The sequence below is a fragment of the Heptranchias perlo genome, chromosome 4, assembly GCF_035084215.1.
Source record: "Heptranchias perlo isolate sHepPer1 chromosome 4, sHepPer1.hap1, whole genome shotgun sequence".
Taxonomy (NCBI): Eukaryota; Metazoa; Chordata; class Chondrichthyes; order Hexanchiformes; family Hexanchidae; genus Heptranchias; species Heptranchias perlo.
In genome coordinates, this window is record NC_090328.1 from 119,685,522 (window position 1) to 119,707,943 (window position 22,422).

At 40.0% G+C, this 22,422-nt stretch overlaps 1 protein-coding gene across 1 annotated transcript in view; it reads left to right on the top strand.

Moving 5' to 3' along the window:
- Positions 1 to 335: 335 nt before the first annotated feature.
- Positions 336 to 22,422, top strand: part of ecpas (Ecm29 proteasome adaptor and scaffold) — a 100,764-nt gene continuing 78,677 nt past the window's right edge. Inside the window, exons 1-7 of the mRNA XM_067983574.1 lie at positions 336 to 407; positions 10,830 to 10,960; positions 12,949 to 13,065; positions 15,309 to 15,427; positions 17,499 to 17,648; positions 19,622 to 19,775; positions 22,005 to 22,144. Of these exons, the coding sequence (XP_067839675.1) occupies positions 386 to 407; positions 10,830 to 10,960; positions 12,949 to 13,065; positions 15,309 to 15,427; positions 17,499 to 17,648; positions 19,622 to 19,775; positions 22,005 to 22,144 (833 nt within the window). The 5' untranslated portion in view covers positions 336 to 385. The remainder of the gene's footprint in view (positions 408 to 10,829; positions 10,961 to 12,948; positions 13,066 to 15,308; positions 15,428 to 17,498; positions 17,649 to 19,621; positions 19,776 to 22,004; positions 22,145 to 22,422) is intronic.

Consider the following 22,422-nt stretch of genomic DNA (forward strand, 5'->3'; position numbering starts at 1 on the left):
CAGCGATTCTCCGGGCGCGCGGACGGTGCAGGAAAAGGGGGCGGGCGAGAGAGCGCGCGCGCGCGCGCGCAGGGGCGGGGGGGCACGCTCAGCTCCCCTCGCACTCCCTCTTGGCCGAGTTACGCGCACGTACTCAGGCAGAGTGCGCGCGCGGGGCGGGGGCACGCTCACGCTCACGCTCACCTGCCCTCGCTCTCCCTCTGGCCGAGTTACGCGCACGTACTCAGGCAGAGTGGGCGGGGGCACGCTCACGCTCACCTGCCCTCGCTCTCCCTCAGGCCGAGTTACGCGCACGCTGTCAGGCCGAGTGCGCGCGCGGTGGGGCGGGTTTTGAGAGCGGGCTCGAGCGCGGGGCCTGGCGGTGACTCGGCGCTGCTGCTGCAAGATGGCCGCTCAGGACGAGCTGAGTAAGTTTACAGAGAGTAAATGGGATAAGAGTCAAGAAGCCCCGGGGGGGCGGCGGCGGCTTTACCCCCCCCCCCCCCTCCTCCTCCTCCTCCTCCCCTCCACCTGTCATCACCACATCGCATACACGGTGACACGGAGCGAGGGGGGAACTGCAATGGGTGGAGGAGTTTTATAATCACATTTTTTTCTAAATGTAAAAGTATCGACGTCGAACTGTTAATCAGCGAGAGGAGTTGCTTAGGTTTCTTATTTCGTTGTTGGGTCTCTATAAATCCACACTCTTGTCTAAAAGGTTGGTCAGCAGGCCCCATGTGTGACACCTTGTAGAAAGTGTGGGCCCCACCTCCTGCCACAATCATCTGTTGTGTTATCCTGAAGTACATTTGAGTCCATCTCTTTGCCCCCCCTCTCCCCTCACACGCCCAAAGGGATAGTTCACTGCTGTAAATTCAATTTCTGTGCGTTTTTGTGGCAATTGGAAAGCAGATTGCAAACTGTCGGCCCTTGTGAGATTGCAGGCCTGCATTTCGAGGTTTAACTGAGGAGGAGAGAGGTTTGGTGTGAAACCACGCCACTTACAGGAAAATGAAAGTAGGATTTTAATACAGAAAACCAGTGTATAAACTCTTCTTTCATTTGCACCTGATTTAACTTGTTAGCTTGTTGCTTTAATGCAGTTTTGTATACCTCCCATGTTGCTCTACTTATTGTGCATTTCACCCTCCTGTAGCATTTAAAAATTGAAACTAGATACTTAAGTTAATAAGCTCCTGTTAAGCAAATGGCCTATGCGTAAGCCTGAAACGCTAGATTAGCTGAGAATGATTTAGTGTAAACCCATTGCATGAAGATAGTATGAAAGATTTTTCAAGGTCCATTTTATAAAAAGAAACCAACAGACCACAGCTCAAAACATATGCTTAGTGCATTGCTGTGCCAAACAAGCTAGATAGGAGTGAGTTTGCTGATGTCAAGGTAGTATTGAGACCCCTACAATTGATTTCTGTGCCTGTGAACTAGCGAGGGGAAAATCATCTATGGTTTTCCATTCCTAATTGCTCTATAGTGACTTCTGCTGGAATGTGAGGACTAGATTGGACCTGGGTTTGGCTAAAATGCCTCCTCGCCAATTGTTGCATGACCTGACATTGTACAGGCTTTCACATGAAGGCTGTTCACTTGGGTGAGGTTATAGAGACTGCCAGCACCTATGATCCTGTACCTCAGTAAAGTTATCATTGAGTGAAGGTGAGAGAATGGTGATGGGATGGGAACCTCTAGACAATTTCTCTTTAGTTTAGAAAGTGCATGAGGGTACATGGTTGAGTTTGTGACAGTTTAAAAACAAATGTGAAATTGTGCAATTCCAGATGGTATTTTGTTTTTGCTTTCACCTGTTAAAAGTAATGAGTTATATGGTACCAATTACAAGGTGGAAAGAACTCCTTACTGCCACATGGAGTGGTGATGTGGAGATGCCGGTGATGGACTGGGGTGGACAAATGTAAGGAATCTTACAACACCAGGTTATAGTCCAACAGTTTTATTTGAAAATCACAAGCTTTCAGGTGACGAAGGAGGTAAGCTCCGAAAGCTTGTGATTTTCAAATAAAACTGTTGGACTATAACCTGGTGTTGTAAGATTCCTTACATGGAGTGGTTGATGCAGATAGCATTGACCCTTTTAAGGGGAGGCTTGATGTATACATGAGGGAGAAGGGAATAGAGGGATAAGGGAGCAGGGTAGGATGAGGAAATTAGAGTGGAAGGAGGCTTATGTGGAGTACAAACATCGATAGACGAATTGGGCTGAATGGCCTGTTTTTGTGCTGTAGATTCTATGTAAAATGGAATCGAAGAGTTCAAACGGCATAAACCATGAGAACAAAGTTTAAGTGTTTATAGTTGTCACCTGATCAGCAAAATTAGATTCCTGTCGTTACATTTAAATCTATGGCCAGAATTGAATTTATGTTATGTAGTGTCACATACTCTACTAAACTTAATTTTTGAGGATTTGCTAAATTTTGAGTCAATTAATGTGCGGCCAGTGCTGACATGACAGAGTACATGAACAATCATTGCTTGGTGGTAGTCACAATGGGTGTAAACAGCATTTTTTTTGGCTGAGCATTTCTGTATTGTATACCATTGCAGCAGTCACCAAATTTAATTCACACGGTAGAGCATCCATCTAGTATATCTTGTTAATTGAAATATAGAATTCTGATTACCCATCTTGAAAATATTGGAACACCAATGCACTATCCAGATTCCTTTTGGCGCTGTGGAGAAGGATGAGGCATTGCTGCAGATTAATGTATTTTATTTTGTATAAGTCTATTTTTCTTTATAAAGTAACCACTTTCTGGTTTGTGCATCAAGGATTCTTAACGCCCAGAATCAAAGACACCAATGTTAATACACTGGTGCCAAATCTGACCTGGAGACAATTGAACAAAGTTAGGAAAAATAGCCATGTATTGGTGGCCACCCTAATTTGTTTGTTATATACTAGAGTTAAACACTTAATTTTATCTTAAGCTAAATGAATTAAATTGATTTTAGAATTTCAAAAATATGTAATAGATCAGGAAACCAAAAATCTCTTAGATTTAGTCCAATAACCCCTTGTTTACAAACAAACAAATTTCTCCCACCAATGAAGTGATTTTAAGTTAAACCAGTGATGAAATGTGACCTTAGGGTGGAATTGCTCGTTCTTCTGGTGAAATACTGTAATGAAGGAAGAGTTTCCTTATAATGAATTTAGTGTTTCTAATTTTTTTTATATACATTGGATTTTGTTTTTCTGTTACAGTGTAAATTTCATTTTGATGTGAACTCTAGTTAATTTATGTCGTGGCCAACATTCCTCTCACCAAAAAAAATTAGTGGTCATTCATCTCACTTGCTGTTTGTAGGTCCTTGCTGTGCACATTTGGCTGTGACTTTTGCCTACATAACAGCACTTCAAAAGAAATCCATGGACTGTGAAGTGCTTTGAGACATCCCAGGGAAATAATGAGTTTGATATGAATGCTGTTTCTTTCACCCTATTGATACGATATGTTGCAATGTAAAATGAAATGTTTATTTCAAGTATGTCAATAGAAATAGACACATTTTGTTTTGGGACACCAGTGTGGTGCACTGATGTACTACTCCACTAAACTAAAATAACCGTGTGTACACAGAATGGTGTGGTGGGTAGGGTTGGGGTGGGGTAGGAATAGGAAGTCGTGCTCCAGGCATTGAGTATGGGACAGGCTTGGTTAACCAGCTTGTCTATTCCTGCCCATCATTATCGTATGTTTGTAAGTTGACTCTCCATTCCAAATAGAATCTAGGGAGCTAACATTTGGAATGCTTGATTTGCTTAAAATCTCTGGTACCCAAGCCTGTTAGGTGTAGTTACAATTATACTCACTCCGATCTCTTCTCCACCCTAAATTAGTTGATTCCCCGTTGCAATAAAACCTCTTGCAAGCCCAAAACAACTACCAGTACTTCAGGATCCCCTTTGTATAGGGTTACCGACTCTGGAGGTCTCATCATGTGTCCTCCTGCCTCCAATTGTCCCACCCAGTCAAACAGCTTTTTCTCCCCCTCCCCCCCGAACTCCAATATTTTTATAACTGAGAAAACAAAAGTTTTCAAAGAAAATAGAAAACATTTTTTAAAATGCTCCTGTGATTTTTCTCCCGGGTTTGCACGCAGCAGTGTCCATGCGATTAATCTTCAATTCCTGGAGACTCCAGGACAGTCCTGGAGGGTTGGCAACTCTACCTTTGCACAAGCTGCCTAAATGTAATCCAGACTATAAGTAATGCAACTTATATCCAGTCAGGCTCCACCTGGTCACATCATACAAGCTCAACCTGTAGATTTGTTTTTACATTTTAGCAACCTGACTAAGACTATGATACAAATTAAAAACATTAGAGGCTTCTTGTTGAATACATTAGTAGTTTGATCTTGTGTAATTTTGTCAAATGTACTCATTTACATAAACAGCCTAGCTTCCTGTACATTCCAAGGAAGAAATCTACATGATTCAATCATGCCTTTGTTACCTCTAGACGTGATTATTCCAATGCTCTCCTGGCCTCCCATCTCCCACCCTCCATAAACTTGAGCTCATCCAAAACTCTGCTGCCCATATCCTAACACGCACCAAGTCCCATTCACTCATCACCCCTGTGCTCACTGACCTATATTGCCTCCCAGTCTGGGAAGACCTCGATTTTAAAATTCTCATCCTTGTTTTCAAATACCTCCATAGCCTCACCCCTCCCTATTTCAGTCACCTCCTCCAGTCCTACAACCCTCCGAGTTCTCTGCACTCCTCCAATTCTGGTCTCTTGTGCATCACCGATTTTAATTGCTCCATCATTGACGGCTGTGCCTTCGGCAGTCCAGGCCCTAAACCTCTGGAATTCCCTCACTAATGCTCTCAGCCTCTCTACCTCTCCTCCTTTAAGACACTCCTTTAAATCTACCTCTTTGACCAAGCTTTTGGTCACCTGTCCTAACATCTCCTTATGTGGCTCGGTGTCAAATTTTATTTGAAAATTACTGCTATGAAATGCCTTGGAACGTTTTACTACATTAAAGGTGCTATATAAATGCAAGTTGTTGTAATTCAAAACAGTTTGTAAAAAAACATTTTCATGCTACCACATAATATTTCCGGATACGATATTGTTGTAATACAACCATCTAGTTTGTTTGCATTCATTTTACCAGAGAAATTCATAGTATTTGTATTCAATTTTCAACTAATCATTTTTGCTATTAGAAATAGTAAGCTAGTGACAGCCAACGTTAAGCCAAGATCAGGTTATCTGGCCCTGGGATATCCCCAACAATTATAGTACAATAGAACAAGCAAGCAGCATTGTGACTATTCAGAGTAGCCCATAATTTGCTGATTATTCTTTTTCAAATCCAATTTAATATAATGACACATGGACAGAAAACTTTTTACATTATTGGACAGCTTCCAATGGTAGCCAGGGTAAAGGACTTAAGCAGGTGCAGAAGCTGAGAGTGAGGGGGATCAAAGAAACACCATGGTTCATGTCAGAATCTACGACATGAGGAAGAACAGGATTCAGCTTCTCTAAAAAGAGTCTCTGGAACTGGATGATGGATTAAGAAAACAGGTGCTCAAAGATAGTAATCTTTTATAAGAGCAGCCAGATGAGAGATAAATGTGTGACTAGAGATGTTTAGGAGAAAAGGATTCAGATTTTAGGGGCATTGGGAACAGTTCTAAATGAAGAGAGAATTGTACTGATGAGATGGCCTGCACTAGAACTAGATAGTTCTAGTGCAGGCCATCTCATCAGTACAATTCTCTGATAGAACTAGAGAGCAGAACTAGATAGTCAAAAGTAAGGGAATCAGGATGGGGAAAAAAGCAATAAAAAAGGGTAATTGCCAAAACAAGGGAATCCAAGCTAAACTGTTTAACACAGAATATGATGAACAAAATTGGGGAGCCATTGATTTAACATAAAATCATTGCATAATAGCAATGACTGAAATGTGGCTGCAGCTGGATCAAGATTGGCAACTAAATGTTCCTGGATATAATATTTTCAGGAAAGTTGCAGAAGGAAGAAAGAAAGGAGGGGTAGCAGGAATTAATTGGAGATAATCATAGCACTAGAATGTAAGAATTTAAGTAGGGAAGCAGATTGAGCTGAGGAATGGCAACAGATCAGTGACATTACTAGGGATATATTGTAGATTGTGGAATAGTGGAAAGGAGAATTTGTCTTCTCTCTCAACTTGCCCAGTGTAGACTCAACTTGCCCGGTGTAGACTGACTGCCAGAATGGCTCAGTGCCTCATGAAATTAAATACAGAAACAAAAAGTCTAACTAGCATAAATATACCACTCACTGCCCTATAGTATTACAGCAGCATATTTAAAATAACTTGCTAGACTGCAAACCCATTTTTCATTTCCGTATTCTGGATATGTTGCAGAAATAAGCCCTTTTAATATGTTTAGACATCTGATATTCAGTTGTTCATGTGATCTTCCCTTTCCACGCCATATAAAGGCACCTGTCCTGGGCAGAGATGTCAGTTTTTCTATCATTGTCTAAGATTGTGAAATTGATTCTTTTTTCATCAAGTAGTTGGGTGCTCGGTGCTGTTCGCACACGTGAAAACCTCATTTTTGATAAAAGTATGCAATCATTTTTCATTTCATCAGTATTGTATTCATTACTGTAATCTTCAGGACATTGAAAGCAAATTGTCAGCATATTTGCTTTTTCTGAATTAATTATGATTCCTAAGATGGCCACTTTGCCTCAGAGAGGCAGGAATTGAGGATGATCTTTCCTCATTCTCTTTTTTTTTCCCCCGTCCCCCGCCCTACCACCACTAATATCATTAGCTGCTGGTTGAGAGATTTTCTTCAGCTAATGAATCCATTGGAGTCCTGATGGAGAACACAACTATAAATGATCCTATGTAAGGAATCTTACAACACCAGGTTATAGTCCAACAGTTTTATTTGAAAATCACAAGCTTTCGTCCTTCGTCAGGTGTCACACACCTGACGAAGGACGAAAGCTCCGAAAGCTTGTGATTTTCAAATAAAACTGTTGGACTATAACCTGGTGTTGTAAGATTCCTTACATTTGTCCACCCCAGTCCATCACCGGCATCTCCACATCATAAATGATCCTGCTAGGTTTTCCTCAGTGGACCCTTAAGAGATGGGTTACAGTCTTGGTCAGGAGGAGACATTAACTAATCCCCTAATAGACCCAGCTTGCATGTTCATACTTATTGCTAGGATGGTCTAGATTCTGTATGTTCTGCAGGGACTACTTAGGAGTTGATCCTCAGGATTTCTTAATAGTTATCTTGTTTGACCTTTGGGGCATTTGCGTACCCCTCCTCTCCGACTCTTAAAAGGGTTATTTGGAGGGCACTGGTTATGAAGTATTTGTGATGGCTAAGTTAGACAATCTTCATTAGGTCTTCTGTCCCTCTTGAAGCCCTGTATGCACCCCTGATAACTGACTCAGTAGTAGTCAGCCAGCTTCAAGTACACCCAGTAATCATTCTAGGGCATGTATCCTGATCCCAAGTTGGGGAATCGAAGTAGTTGTAAGGAAGATAGTTATTTGCATAAGGAATGGTCCGCATGAGGATATCATAAGAATAGGAGTAGGTCATTCAGCCCCTCGAGCCTGTTCTGCCATTCAATTAGATCATGGCTGATCTGTATCTTAACTCCATCTACCTGCCTTGGTTCTGTAATCCTTAATACCCTTGCCTAACAAAAATCTATCAATCTCAGTTTTGAATTTTTCAATTGACCCCCAGCCTCAACAGCTTTTTGGGGGAGAGAGTTCCAGATTTTCATTATCCTTTGAAGAAGTGCTTTCTGACATCATCCCTGGATGGCCTAGCTCTAATATTAAGGTTATGCCCCCTTGTTCTGGACTCCCTCACTAGAGGAAATAGTTTCTCTCTATTTTCCCTATCAAATCTTTTAATCATCTTAAACACCTCAATTAGATGACCCCTTAATCTTCTATACTCAAGGGAATACAAGCCTAGTCTATGCAACCTGCTCTCATAATTTAACCCTTTTAGCCCTTTTTATCCTTTAGTAATATTCACCAGGCAGGATTCTCACATTAGTGGACTTCCGAAATTCTAGCTGAAGTCGAGGTACTCAGACGTTAGTCTGGGAACTTTCCCTTCAATTCGTCCCTCCAGCAGCAGGCTGTTGAACAGCATGCCTGATTGTGAATTTTTGAACTGTCTTGCAGAGGTACAGACCCAAGTAGTTGAGGGGGAAAAAAAACCTTTTTGGGCAGTTGAAGATTCTACTTGCAATGCTATCGACAAAACCTCAAGTTTAACAGGTGCAACACTTAGAAGCCAATCTGATCTACATGGAACAGGTCATACTGTAGATCCCATCTCTTTGCCCCCCCCCCCCCCCCAGTTCTTAAGAACTGCCACCTTCCTTAACCAACGCCACCAAAACAGAATCTTTAGTCATTTGTTTCATTTTCTATTTGTGGGTGTTTGCTGTGCACAAATTGACTGCCACTTTTGCCTAACAGTAGCTGCACTCAAAAGTAATAGGTTTGTGAATTGATCTGGGGCATTCAGAGAACATAATAAGCTAATTTATAAATGCAAATTCTTATTTTTCAACTATTTATATAAATCAAGTTCTGGAAGGATTGTTCCATTATTTAAGTTTGGAGGGAGGCTTTGTATAAAAGTCCTGAATTTGAACATCTTTAAGCCAAATATTTTAGCAAGACTAAGTACAGTTGCAGAGAGATTTGAAAGATACAAATTAGTTTGTTTTATATTTCTTCTCTTTTCTCTTCCCCCCCCCCCCCACTACTATAAAAACCAACGAGATCAGTCAGCCTGCCCAATTGATATCCTAGATCCTAGGTAAACAGCTGTTCTTTTCACCCTCCTCCCCCACATGGCACTTGCACAGATTTATTTATGTAACTGAACTGTCTTGTATGAGGGGAGCAAATTTATTTCTCTACCAGCAGTGAATAAGGAAAACACTTTTCCAAGAACCTTTAGGGTATAACATGGCACTCATAAAACAGAATATCAATAGACTGAATGTGATTAATACTGCTCAAGATCCGCTGGTAACATATTAAAATATGTATAGCATGCACAGACAGCGCAATCCAGACGTCACGCGCTGCTTTATTGCTGGTTGATTCTGACCTGCAGTCTGAAACTTACCAGCACTTTCCAATCTGCAAAGTTCCCTGACCAAACAATAATTAACCTCTGGTTGATCTTTGAACCTGTTTACTTAAAGAAAAATTAGGCATTGTAGTCTTAAAGGAACCAACTCTATCTTAGTCACAGAATAATGCATTATGCACTAAATGTGTAACATTTCCTTCCTTACAAAACTATGCATCACCTGACTTACCATGGGCAACTCCATGGGAGATCCATAAAAATATAACATACAAATTGTGGTAACCTCAAGATGGAGTCCAAACACTTGCTTGGGACACTGTTGCGGCTGTCGCAGGCTGTGTGTCTGTGTTAAAGCCTCTGTAATCCTTGGACCCGAAATTAATCAAATTATAGATTCTTTGAAGGACAAGGTGTTTTTAGTAACAATCAAAATGGATCTCACCCAGTCAACCAACTGCTATTTTGGGCTCCTTGAAGCCAGTTAACCCCGAAAACTAGGAGCTGTCCGCATTCTATTTGTAGTCAGTAATCTAGAACGGTTGGCCTAAACCTTATGTTTAGCCTGGTTCTACCTGAAGGAGTACATAATCTGCTGTGGGCCCTTTCTCAGAGCATCTTGATTCAGGCAAACTGCTTTGGCAGTACCATATATCTTCATATAGCTGATACCTTTTACCGTGTAGCATGTAAAAGATCACTCTAACCACACCAAGAGCCAAGCGGTTTCCAATGGGAGTTATAAAATGCACTTACAATGGGCTTAATTTAATTGCTATCCATTAATAATTTTATTATTGTAGTCCAACATTGTTTGATCTTTCAACAATCCAGAATGAAATTATAGAATTTTACAACACAGAAACAGGCCATCTTTCCCATCAAGTCTGCTGACGTTTTTTTCAACATGAGCCACCTAGCTTAATCCCACTCTTGCCCTCACTCCCCATAACATTCCCTTTAATATTCTTTTTCAAGCAAACTATTAAAATAGTTTATGGTCATTCATTCAACAATGGTTTGTGGCAGAGTTCCCCATTCTAGCCACCCTCTGTGTAAAGAATTTTTATTCTAACCTCTAATTTATTGTGGTTATCTTTTTTTTTAATCTTAAATTCATGCTCTCATTATCGAGATGACCAATGAAAAAGATCTATCACTATTTATCTTATAACCTTTCATAATTTTGAAGTCGTCCATCAGGTCACCTGCTTGAATTTTCAATTCTGATACAGAACTGTTTGCTTTATCAACTTGTACAGACACTTTTTAACAACCTGTGTATTTGCACACCAAGCTTCTCGATTCCATTTAAAATCTTACTGTTTAAACTGTAATCTATTCTTACCTCCAGATGTATTACTGCATGTTTGTCTACATTTAACTGCATCTGCCACCTATTAGCCCATCCTACTGGCCTATCTCTTTCCTCCTGCAATCTTTCACAATCTTCATTACAATTTGGCTATGAGGGAAGTTTCATTTCCTGAAAAAGACAAGCATAATAGAGCTCAAGAGATGGATATGTGTGTGATCCTGATGATCTATGCAATCAAATGGTCAAGGAAAGGTCTAAAAAGAAAAACAACTTGCATACGAAACTCGGAATGTGCAGTACATTTAATTATTGAAAAATTTAGGATTTGTTTTGTGCAAAGCACTGAATTTTGTTTTATAAATTTTAGATCAACTTGAACGGGTTTTTATGCGCCTTGGCCTTGCTGAAACAGATGAGCAACTGCAAAGTATTATCTCAAAGTTTCTTCCTCCTGTTCTGCTGAAGCTGTCCAGTGTTCAGGAAGGAGTGCGTAAAAAAGTAAGTTTACAGTGCACTCTATTTTGCTATGTTATGATCCAGCTCTTTATGACTAAAGACTGTTACAGGTCTGTGTATTATAACGGTTAATACAGCAAAAGGACTTCATTTTACAATTTTATGCACATATGCTAACTATCAGTTCTCTGCTGCTTCGATCAAAAGCATTTTCATCAAAAACAACTTCTTGCATTTATGTGGCACCGTTAACATAAATACTTCCCAAAATGCTTCTTGAAGGTGAATCCAGTCTTGCAAAATGGATGGAAGAAAAATTAATGAAGTGACCAGAGACATGGTCAGAGATAAGTTTTGAGACTTTTTTTAAGGATGGGAGGGGGTTGCATTGCAGAAGGGAGAGTATTCCATAGTGTGGGGCCAAGACAGTTCAAGGCTCTATGACATAAAGCGGAGCAGAGTGGAGGGGATGCAAAGGAGGCCAGAGTCAGAAGAGTGCAAGTGCTGGTGCATAGAGCTGAATGAGGTTGCAGAGTTAGGGTAGGGAATCAGGCTGTGGGAGATTTGCAGATGAGGACAAGGACTTTAAATTTGAAGCCTTGGGAAATAGAGAACGATTGGAGGTTGGCCAAGACAGAAATGTGGGATAGAATGCGGGAAATGAAGTTTGATGAGTGATGAGATGCAACAGGCCAGCAGAGAGAGAGTTCATCTAGTCGAGCCTGGGGATGACAAAGGCATGAAGGAGGAGGCCAGTGACAATGTGGGTTAGGGATAGAGGTGGGCACAGTTGCAGATGTGGAAATGGGCAGTTTTGATGATGGCTATGATGTGGGGTTTGAAGACCCACGCGAATGGTTGGGCTGGGGATTCTGATTCGTGTCACAGGAAAGGCAATTCCAAATCGGACACATGGAGCACTCGGAAGGGTCTAGGTGGAGATGACTGTTTCGGGGGGGCGGGGGGAGCAAAATGAATGCTGATGACTTTAATTCATGTATTTGCTAAGAGACTGCAGGGCATTTTTGGTAATGTAGATGGTCTTAGATTCGTTAAAGGTGAAAGTTTTCAATTCAATAAAAGATTGTGGGCATACTTAGATTTTGGCAAAGACAAATGCAGCAGATTTGGGGGAAATGTTTTCTATATTATCATTCATTTCAATTTAGAGAAGAAAAACTTTCTACAATAATTAATGAAAAACTGGTTGCAAATGACATTTAGCTTTACTCTCTGGAAAATTACCATTATAAAGATTGCTTTTCAAATTTGCTTGTAAGCAGGCATGTTTTTAATCTTATGTTCAGAGGAAACGAATCAATTTAACTTGCCTTAAACAAAAGGAAAAGTATAGCATTTGGTCTTTTTTTAAAAAAAAATGATTCTCAGAATGTGGGTGATGTTGGTGATGGGATTTCTTCTTGAATTGCTGCAGTCCGTGTGGTGAAGGTGTTATTCTTCATAGCGGTTTTTGATACAAGCTAGTGGCTTGGTAGGCCATTTCAGAGGGCAGTTAAGATCAACCACGTTGGTGTGGGACTGGAGTCGCGTATAGGCCAGACGAGGTAAGTTTCCTTCCCCTAAAGGACATGAGTGAACCAGTTGGGATTTTACAACAACCTGACAGCTTCTCGGTCACTTTTTTTTTGCTGATGCTAACTTACTGTTTTCAGATTTTTAAAAACTGAATTCAGATTCTCAAACTGCCATGGTGGGATTTGAATTCAAGTTCTCGGATTATTAATCCAGGCCTCTCGATTGCTAGTCCAGTAACCACTATACCACCGATTGGCTTGTTTCACGCAGCTATTATGAATTTGGTTACTTGCAGATTGAATTCAGTTGGTGCAAAAACTGACGACCATGATATTGTCTTGAAAATTACTGATCAGTTCATAGATGTTTGAGACAGTAGTGGTACCTAGTCCCCTCAGGCCAACAGATGATGGGATTGCTAGAAAAATGTTATTTTTTAGTGTCACCCATGTACATGGTATATACAGTAATTGTTCTCCTATGTTTGAATTCAGGTCATGGAATTGCTAGTTCATCTCAACAAGCGCATTAAGAGTCGACCTAGAATCCAGTTACCAGTGGAAACTCTACTGGTTCAGTATCAGGATCCAGCAGCTGTTTCCTTTGTCACAGTGAGTACCTACCTGGTTTATCTTTCATAGATTTTTATTTTTAGATTTATTGTTTCCAACAATGTAAAAGAAATGAATTGACCCAGACAATGTATCGGGGGGAATAAGTGGGTCTATGTTATGTGAATATGCAGTGGTTTGAAAAAAAATCTAATGCATCTCCCATGATGCTGCACATGGAACAAGACTGGAGGAAAAAAAACAAAACTGAGGACATAAATAAAGAGGGAGCAATGCGATTCATATAGCAGCACCATAGGAGTCAGGAGATGGAGGCACCGTACACTCTGTGGTACAAGTTTTTCTTCAAAAAAAAATGTTGTTCTTTCCTTCTTTCCAGTGGGAATGAAAGGGGGAGCCACAGATCAGAATCCCAGTTGTGGAAAAATAAAAGGTATTCAACCAAGCAGTCACCCAATTTGAGTTTCCTCTTCCCAGCATAGAGGAGGCTGCACCAAGAGTAGTGAACACAGTGTATTAGATTGGAGGGAGTACATGCAAATGACTATCTCGCATAGGATTATTTGAAATCCCTAAGCAGTGGTATGGGCGGAGGTAAATGGATAGATATTGCATCTGCTACAGTTGCATGGAGAAGGGCAGATGGAAGTTGGGATGGTGGAAGAGTGACCAAGGGTTTCTAGGAAGGAAAGTGCAGAAGGTGAAGATGCTTGGTTGTGGGAATGATAAAATGAAATTAGATGCTAGGTATCTGGGACCATGAATCAAGGTTATTCAACTGCTTAATATAGCACTTAATAGGCATTCAGAGTTGCTGGAAACCTGAATGCCTGAAGGCCTCCATATCTTAATTCCAGGATACAGAAAGAGTATGGACACTAGCTTAAAACGTGTGAATGGATTGCTAATACATAGGCTGTTGAGGGCACAGATTCCTATATCAAGGGATTAATAAAGAAACCATCTTCCACCTGAATTGGATTCTATATTCTTTGATTGATTCTTCAGAGGAATTGGCATGAGTTGCTTTTGAGGAAAGATTTTACAGAGGACTATTCTGGTGAAGGCTGAATTACATTCCAGTTGGACAATAAGAGTTTGTAATCTTTGCCTGGATGAATGATGTCATAACACCCTTGATTATGCTGATGAATGCACTACATGTTTTACCTATACTGCTGTGGTATTTTACTTTTAGCACAATCTTAACTATGTAACCGATATTTAGGATAACTTGTAGATGGTGTGATGTAAACTGATTGAAAAATATTAGTAAAACACTTATTGATTGATGAGAAATTAAGTCAATCTGACTAAAGTCATTCTGATTAAGGAAAAAGGAAGGGACAATGCAGTGTTTTTTTTCCTCTTCTGGGATGTGAATTTGAATCCAGTTAAACTGTTCGAATGAAAAGTATCCCACTCCTTGCCAGAGCACCAATCAACAATCTAGAGTTGGCCATAATGAGCTTCCCAATGGCCTACTTGGCAAAGGCATTGCCAAGTTTGATCCCTGGTCAGTGATTATTTAGCTGTCTAAGGTGGGACAGCAGTTGGTGCACTACAATTGGCCTCTGTTCATCTGCACTAGACAGGGGGAAATCAGCCAACATGCATGCTCCTGATTTCTAGCCAGTCGCCCCTGCTGGAAAGTGCAGTGTGTGGATGTTGGGTGAGAATAGGATTGGGCTCGGCTGGTATGCCCTCCACAACCAAATAGCCCGCTGATACTCACTGCCTTGGCTCACGTGAAGAATAGCTATTTGAAACGAGGCACCAAAGGACTACCAGCCAGTGGAACTGTGCCCAGAAAAAAGTCAGAGAGTTGGAGAGATGGGAAGAAAAATCTGGGAGAGGTTTTGGGGGGCGGGGGGGGGGGGGTGGTTAGAATTGGATGACCAACGTTGAAGAATTAACATTGACCCAGGAATATCCTTTTGCGGTTAAGATTAATGCCTTTGATATACCTGACTTGGGAATACTTGAAGCTGACATTGTGTGGCAAAAATGGAAAAATGTTCAATTTCCTGACATACATTGATTTTTTTTTTTGAAAGTGAGATTACCTGGACTTGAACAGGAAAAGAACAAGTGCTCTGCTCTACTCATTCATATCTGGCAGTGTGGATCTTTATTTTAGTGAGGCAACTATGATGCTTATTCATTAAAAGCAAGTTTGGGGAACCTCTGGATCTTGTCAACAGAGAGGAGTTTATCGAAGTAGTATTATACACCTTATCAAATGCACCTCTGTAATGAAGTCTGTATTTTTTGAACCCCAGAATTTTACAATAATATACATCAAGATGGGCTATCCCCGTTTATCTGTGGAGAAACAATGTGAATTGGCACCTTCCTTGGTTACTGCGATGGAAAGCAAACCTCAGCCACAGCAAGACAGGTATTCATTATTATCCAAGCTTTGTATATAAATAATGATTGAACCCTGACTGAGAAAATTCTTATTAGCAAAGGTTAGTGCCAATTCAATGGCTTTTAAAAAGACATTGTTTTACCAGAATTCCTTAAAATGATACCAAATATATTTAAGAAATTAAAAGCTTAAGAAAACAATGCCTATAAATGTTCCCTGTTTACTTGGCTATGGATATTGAATGACCATGTATTAAAAAGTAACCAATCTGCAATACCTTTTAAATCCATTGATGCATCTAGAAGGCATGAACGCAATTCTGTAGTTTTGGTTTTGTCTATTTTTCATTCATACCAGATTGTTTTGAGAGGGGAGGTGAGAAGATAATAAAGGAGCAGGTCGATTATCCTCATTACTCATGATATCTGCATCAGGACTTAGATAAGGTCTCTTACCTTAAATTGTTTTAAAATCCAATTCCTTTAGTGAACTGTAGATTTCTGACAAAGCTTCAGGCTTTATTAAGTTAATGAGCGAATCGTGGTGAGGAAATGCATAATTTTTTTAGGATCGTGAAAATTGCTTAAAATTAAATGTAAGAATTACTTCTCATTTCTCTCCCCGCCTGCTTAAAAACCTTCTCAAAACCCATCTTTTTACCCGAGCTTTCATATTTCCTAACTTTCCCAAAATAGTTTTTGTCCCACCCTCCCCCCCCCCCCCAAAAAACCAAAAACAGCTACATTAAATGCTATATATAAATGCATGTTTTCTTCTTTTTTATACTTTAAGGGTTTTCAAATAAGGCATGTTGAAAATGGCCACCTAAATGTCAGCTTGGCTTAGTTAATAGTACTTTTGCCTCTTAATTCAGATTATGTGCTCAAGTTACAAACATAAGTGCAGTACAGAGAGAATGCTGCATTGTCAGAGATGCTGTCAATCTGATTATATGTTAAATTAATTTCTCATCTCCCTGTTCAGGTAGAGATGAATCCATTGATTCCATTGCGTTATTCAAAGAATAGCATGGCGTTCTGGTGTTCTGGCCAAAAATCGTCCCTCAACCAACACCACCATAGAAAAAGATTAATTGCTCATTCGTCCCATTTACTGTTTGTTGCTGTGCACATAATTGATAGCAACATTTGCCCACATATCTACACTTTATAAGTAATTCATCGGATGTGAAGTGCTTTGGAACTTCCTGAGGACACAATATGCTGCTATCCAAATGCAACTTTTTCTTTCTTCCTTTCTAACAAATATTGAAATATGCAATGGACAATACTTTCTTTCCTGATTTTTTTTAAAATCTTTTAAATTGTTGATGGTTGTTCATAAAACTATAGCTTCAGCTGGTAAATAGATTGTACAGGATCAAATATAGTATTTAGTAACTCCAAGTTTGTTCTTCCTGCAGACTTAGAGATGGAATACTATCATTCTGTGTGGTGTACCCTAGAATGTTAAGAGAGGAAGTGTTGTTGTATTGCCTATAATTTTGTCCAAACTGTCAGAATACTCAAATTATAAACATAATTTGACTTAAATATAAATTTAGCTTGTGATAAATTGGCATTCGTGGATTAATAACATTAATTTGACCAGGATCAAAGTTACTAAATTTTGGAACATCAACACTCTAATATAATCTCTTCTGAACTTATTTGTCCATTGGGGCAATCTGGTCTGCTGAATTGTCATGGTATCTTCACTTGATAAATTATCAGCATGTCACCAAGGTTATAGTTCCCTGTGATTTTTAGTTTTGGTAGTTACAGCTCCATAATTTATATCGGCACAGTACCATCAGCTTGTCAACGCTACCCACATAATAGCCTGTTAACATATAACAATCAGCTTACAGGTTTCTAAGATTTCAATTCTGAATAGTTTTTAAACAAAAAATTGAGTGCTCTCAGTATGAATCGGTCTTAACATTTTTTTAAAAAAAGTTTACCAAATAGTTTTTAAAAGTTTTGCAATGCATGTGTAAGTTTAAATGCGTCTGCTGCACATTGAAAGAAAACTTTAATAAATATGTTTTGCATAATTGCAAACCAGATCAAATCTTTGTGATTGTTCTGTCTTCCAGCCTAATGCAGTTGCTTATTCCAACACTGTATCATGTGAAATACCCAGCGGAAATTACCAAAGGAACATCTCTTTTCAACTTGGGAGAGAAACCAAAGATTGTTCAGCAGTTATTAGACTTTATGTTGGACGTTCTGTTGATGCCTTATGGGTATGTATGTAAAGGTTCTCCCCTCCCCCCTGCCTCCAGATGAAGTCTGTTTACTTGCTGGAAATCATTAAAACTGGTACTTGCTCATTAGTACAATATGGATAGTGCAGGGAAACATAGCCTTCTCTTCCACTTAGTTTCCTTTTTCCACTAAAATACAAAGTATTTAAATATCCAGTATTTGAATACCTCTTAAGTATTTGAGCAATTCTAGTGTGTCCACATTGCAATTACGTAGAATGTACAGCACAGAAACAGGTCATTCAGTCCAGGCCGGTGTTTATGCTCCACAGGTTACAAAATAGAGCAGTCTCAGTACTAATCGCAAAGTTAATACTGGATGTCTGTTTATTTCCAGTTCTACTTGCATAATTCTATTGAAAAGATTTACCACAATCTGATGTGCTTCAACAACTCTCCGCACCAAATGTCATCTCTGAGTCGGAAAGTTGTGGGTTCAAGTCCAACTCCAGGGACTTGAGCACAAAATCTAGGCAGATACTCCAGTGCGGTACTGAGGGAGTGCTGTACTGTCAGAGGTGCCATCTTTCGGATAAGACATTAAAACCGAGGCCCCATCTGCCCCCTCAGGTAAAAGATCCCATGGCACTATTTCGAAGAAGAGCAGGGGAATACTCCCTGGTGTCCTGGCCATCATTTATCCCTCAACCAACACCACTAAAACAGATTATCCAGTCGTTATCACATTTCTGTTTGTGGGAGCTTCCTGTGCGCAAATTGGCTGCCGGGTTTCCTACAGTGCAACAGTGACTACACTGCAAAAAAAAACTTCATTGGCTGTAAAGCACTTTGGGACATCCTGAGGTTGTGAAAGGTGCTATATAAATGCAAGTCTTAGTAATGGTTTTTATACATTTAAACTTTTGAATTCCAAGTGACAGTATTCTTTATCAGATAGTCCAACAGGCAAAGTTGGTGTATGAATCTTCATTGCTGGCACACTGAGGATTTTTTGGATTGATACAGAATAGTCCTGCTGCGTTGCCTCTTGTGTTCCTATTGTAACTGAAAGCTGCCGTAAGCAACAAAAACTCTTGTGACGCTGCAGTTGTGCACTGAACTGCTGTCATAACAGATCAACTAACTCTTGCTGCATGTGGCCTAGTACTACACTATACAGTGGAACATAGGAACAGCAGTAGGCCATTCAACCCCTCGACTCTGTTCCGCCATTTAGTTAGATCATTGCTGACCTGTGACCTAACTCCATATACCTGCCGCAACCCCATATCCCTTAATACTATTGGTTAACAAAAATCTATCAATCTTGGATTTAAAATAAATAATTGAGTTAGCATCAACTACCGTTTGTGGAAGAGTGTTCCAAACTTCTGCCACCCTTTGCGTGTAGAAGGAACAGATTCCAAGGCAGCTTGATTTTTCTAAATCTTTTGCCTTATGCCTGCAACCATATATGTAGTGCTTAGTGCAAGTTAAATGCTCACCAAATCTGAAATGTGCTTTAGAGAAATATTTCAGTTTGATTGTTGCATTGTGCATTTACCTATGGTAACATCTGAGGAATGAGTATTTTGTCTGGGTTATTGCACTCAGCTGGGATCGTGGGACAGATCCTAAACCGTTGTAGATTTGACTGTGCTGTAAAAGCCATATTTTGAGCGTTGCATCTTTGGGGAATTTGAGAGAAGTTTTTTTTTGAAACAATCAAACTGAAATATTTCACTAAAGCGCATTTCAGATTTGGTGAGCATTTAACTTGCACTGAGCACTGCGTATATGGTTGCAGGCATAAGGCAAAAGCTTCTAAGAGCTTTTGTTTTTTGGAATGAACAATAAACACGCTTGCATCTTGTAAAGTGATCAAGTTGCCTGTTGAATCTAAGTAGCTTATTATGGTTCTCTGTAATCCTGCTGCTATCTCGACATGTTATAGCAAAGGCTACTGGAAATAAATAATTTATGTTGCATCTTACAATTGGTTCTTGTTTCAGGTTTGTGTTGAGTGAGCCCCAAAATCGACCGAGCCAAGGCCCGCAGCAGGGTGTCAGTAGTGGTGGTATTGCTCAGCCCCCACCGGGCTTGAGCTCGTATGCAGCTAAACGTGTTGTTGGTGATAACCCATGGACGCCTGAACAGCTAGAGCAGGTAAAGAATTTGTATCAGTGATAACGAGCAAATAAATTGCAATACTGACTAATTTGAGGTATGCATTGATGGAACTAATCTGGTTGTCTTAGTTTTTCTCTCTTGTTCCTAAAGCCCCCGTCCCCCAGTTCCCCAAAATAGGAGCAATCTGCTTGCAATGCAATGCTCCATCTAAATGCTCATCCAAGAACTGCTCAGTGGAGGAAGATGAGTTCCAAAACCTGTATGTGGTTTTAGAGGAGACCAACCTAAATAGTGTGCCAAAACTTTTTTTAAGATTGTCTGAATTTTTTTTGTAAAAGTATTTGAGATAACCAAACCAGGTGAGGTATATCCATTTTTTAAAAAAAAGTTGGGGTATTTTCTGACAATTTTTTGATTAAAAAGGTTCGACTCTTTGAATGTAGACACTCTTCAAACTGCCATATTAATTTCCTTGTCTCATGTTTGTGTCACAGAACTGCTTACATTTATACTGCAAGATAGACTTGGCAGCAATAGATAAATGTGCATACATTAGATTTGTCCATGTCATTCCAAAGTTTAAAGCAACTGTGCAAATGCAATTCTTGCAGCTGCTTAGTTTACAACTGTGTCAGTCTGGCAATGAACCTTCCGTGATGTTGGGGAAGGTCTTCAAAGTCTGGCGATGCTAAAAAGCACACTGCTGGCCTGTACAGGTGGGACAAGAGGTGAGTACTCAAGGCCAGCCTCAAATCGGCCCTCAGCCACTGCTGTTAAATTTACAGCTGGTGACACAAAGCAGTCAGAAGTACCAGGCAACATTTTTGCCAATGAGAGCCTTTGTTCCTCTGATGGCACTGGGTTGTCTCTGGTGATCTTGTAGTTGGCAGCAAATCAAAATGGAGTATCAGTGATTACAACTGATTTGAAGAACCTGGTGACAATTGTGGAAATTGTTTTGAAAATCACGCATAGATTTGACATTGTTTAAGACATTTGTAATTTAAAACTAGTCAGTCTCCCATGGCATTGCACACAGGGTGTCGAGACCAAATGTAGTGTTCAGGTGAAGTAGAGTTAGAGGGCAGGCGATAATTAGACCAAAGTGCACAGATGTAGTTGAGTCTCCGTTTAAAGTCATACAATCTGTCATTTTTATATTTCCATGATAAATTCCCATGTCCACATTCTTAATGGAAACTACTTATACAAACTTGTTGCATTGTAATTACGCCCCCCCCCACACCCCGGTAGCTGCTTTTTATATATTTTTTTTTAAAAGAGCTCTCATCCTGGACCCATTCATGCATCTCCACAAAATGGCCATGGCTATGGGTCTTGTGTGCAAATATTGGCAGCGTTGGTGAGGGGCCAGGCCGGCTGCATTAAGAGGTAGCGTCGCTATCAGAAATACCATTGTGGGGTGGGTAGGGGTAAGAAAGTAGCCAGTATAGTCAAATCGGGAGCCGGGTCTGGAGCCAGATATACTTGCTTCAGCAGTAGGTACCAGATGACAGCCACACGGAATCTGGACTGGCGTATGGAGGCATAGAATTGTGGTGCTGTCGGAGCCTACAGAGGGAGCAGCGCACACAATCCTATATTACTGAATATTCATTTATATGTTTAAGAATCAGAAACACTTGGAGTGGGGCAGTATATGGTTATATCCACATTTTTTTCCAAATTTAAAATAAGCTTATAAGCCAGTGGAAAGGCCCCAAGAGTAGGTGCCAGATTTATTTTGAAATTTTGGAGGGGCGAGAGGAAGTTGAAAGGCACCAAGGTGGGGAAAAAAATGTGTGTTTAAAATTAAAAATGTAAACAAAACTTTTTTTTTAAAAAGATAAAATTTTAAAGTAAAACCAACCTGAAAAAAAGATGGCGGGTGGACTCTGAAAATTTCTAGAGAGGGGCTCTGAAAAGGTTCAGACTATGCATGTAGCTACACTGCCAGTTAGAACCCGACAAGTTTACATGGCAATTTATAATGGGGGGTGGGGGGAATTGATGCAGAGTGTGACAAAAATGCGACAACACTAAGTCCAGTCATAAGATTTTTAATATAAATGTATAATTTTAAAAATCCATAAGTATGTACTTGCGTGACAATACAGATTATCAGCACTTTAGCCGATCGTTAGGGTTAACATTGATACACTGGTAATTTTAAAAATGTTTCTTTGGTGATTTTGGGGGGGTGGGGGGGAAGAAAAAGACTACTTACAAATAGACTGATTAATCCTAATTAATTTCTGAAAATAGTGCAAATTGGGTATTGTGAAATTCATTGAAGCGGAGCAGGTACCGGAAAATGAAGCAATTGTTCATCAGGTGGTAGCATCGAGTGACACGCGGCACAGTGTGGCAACTGCTGCAGACATGGAGGTGAAAAGCAGGCAAAGGTAAGAATTGAGGCTTTCCCTTTTAAAGCTTTCTAGACCCAATACTTAATATCTGTCCATTTAGAATTCATGAAGGATTCTTTTTATATTATCAGTAATGTTTTTTTTTACATAGTTTCATTACTATCGAAAGAAATTTTCTTAAAACTGAAAGTCATGTATGTTATTGCGGTAGATTGAAAATAAACATGTTTTTCCCTTCTGTCTGTACTATTCACAGACGAACTCTGCTCAGTAGAGTGGGCAGCTCACTCTCACCAATGCTGTTCTGAAGTTGA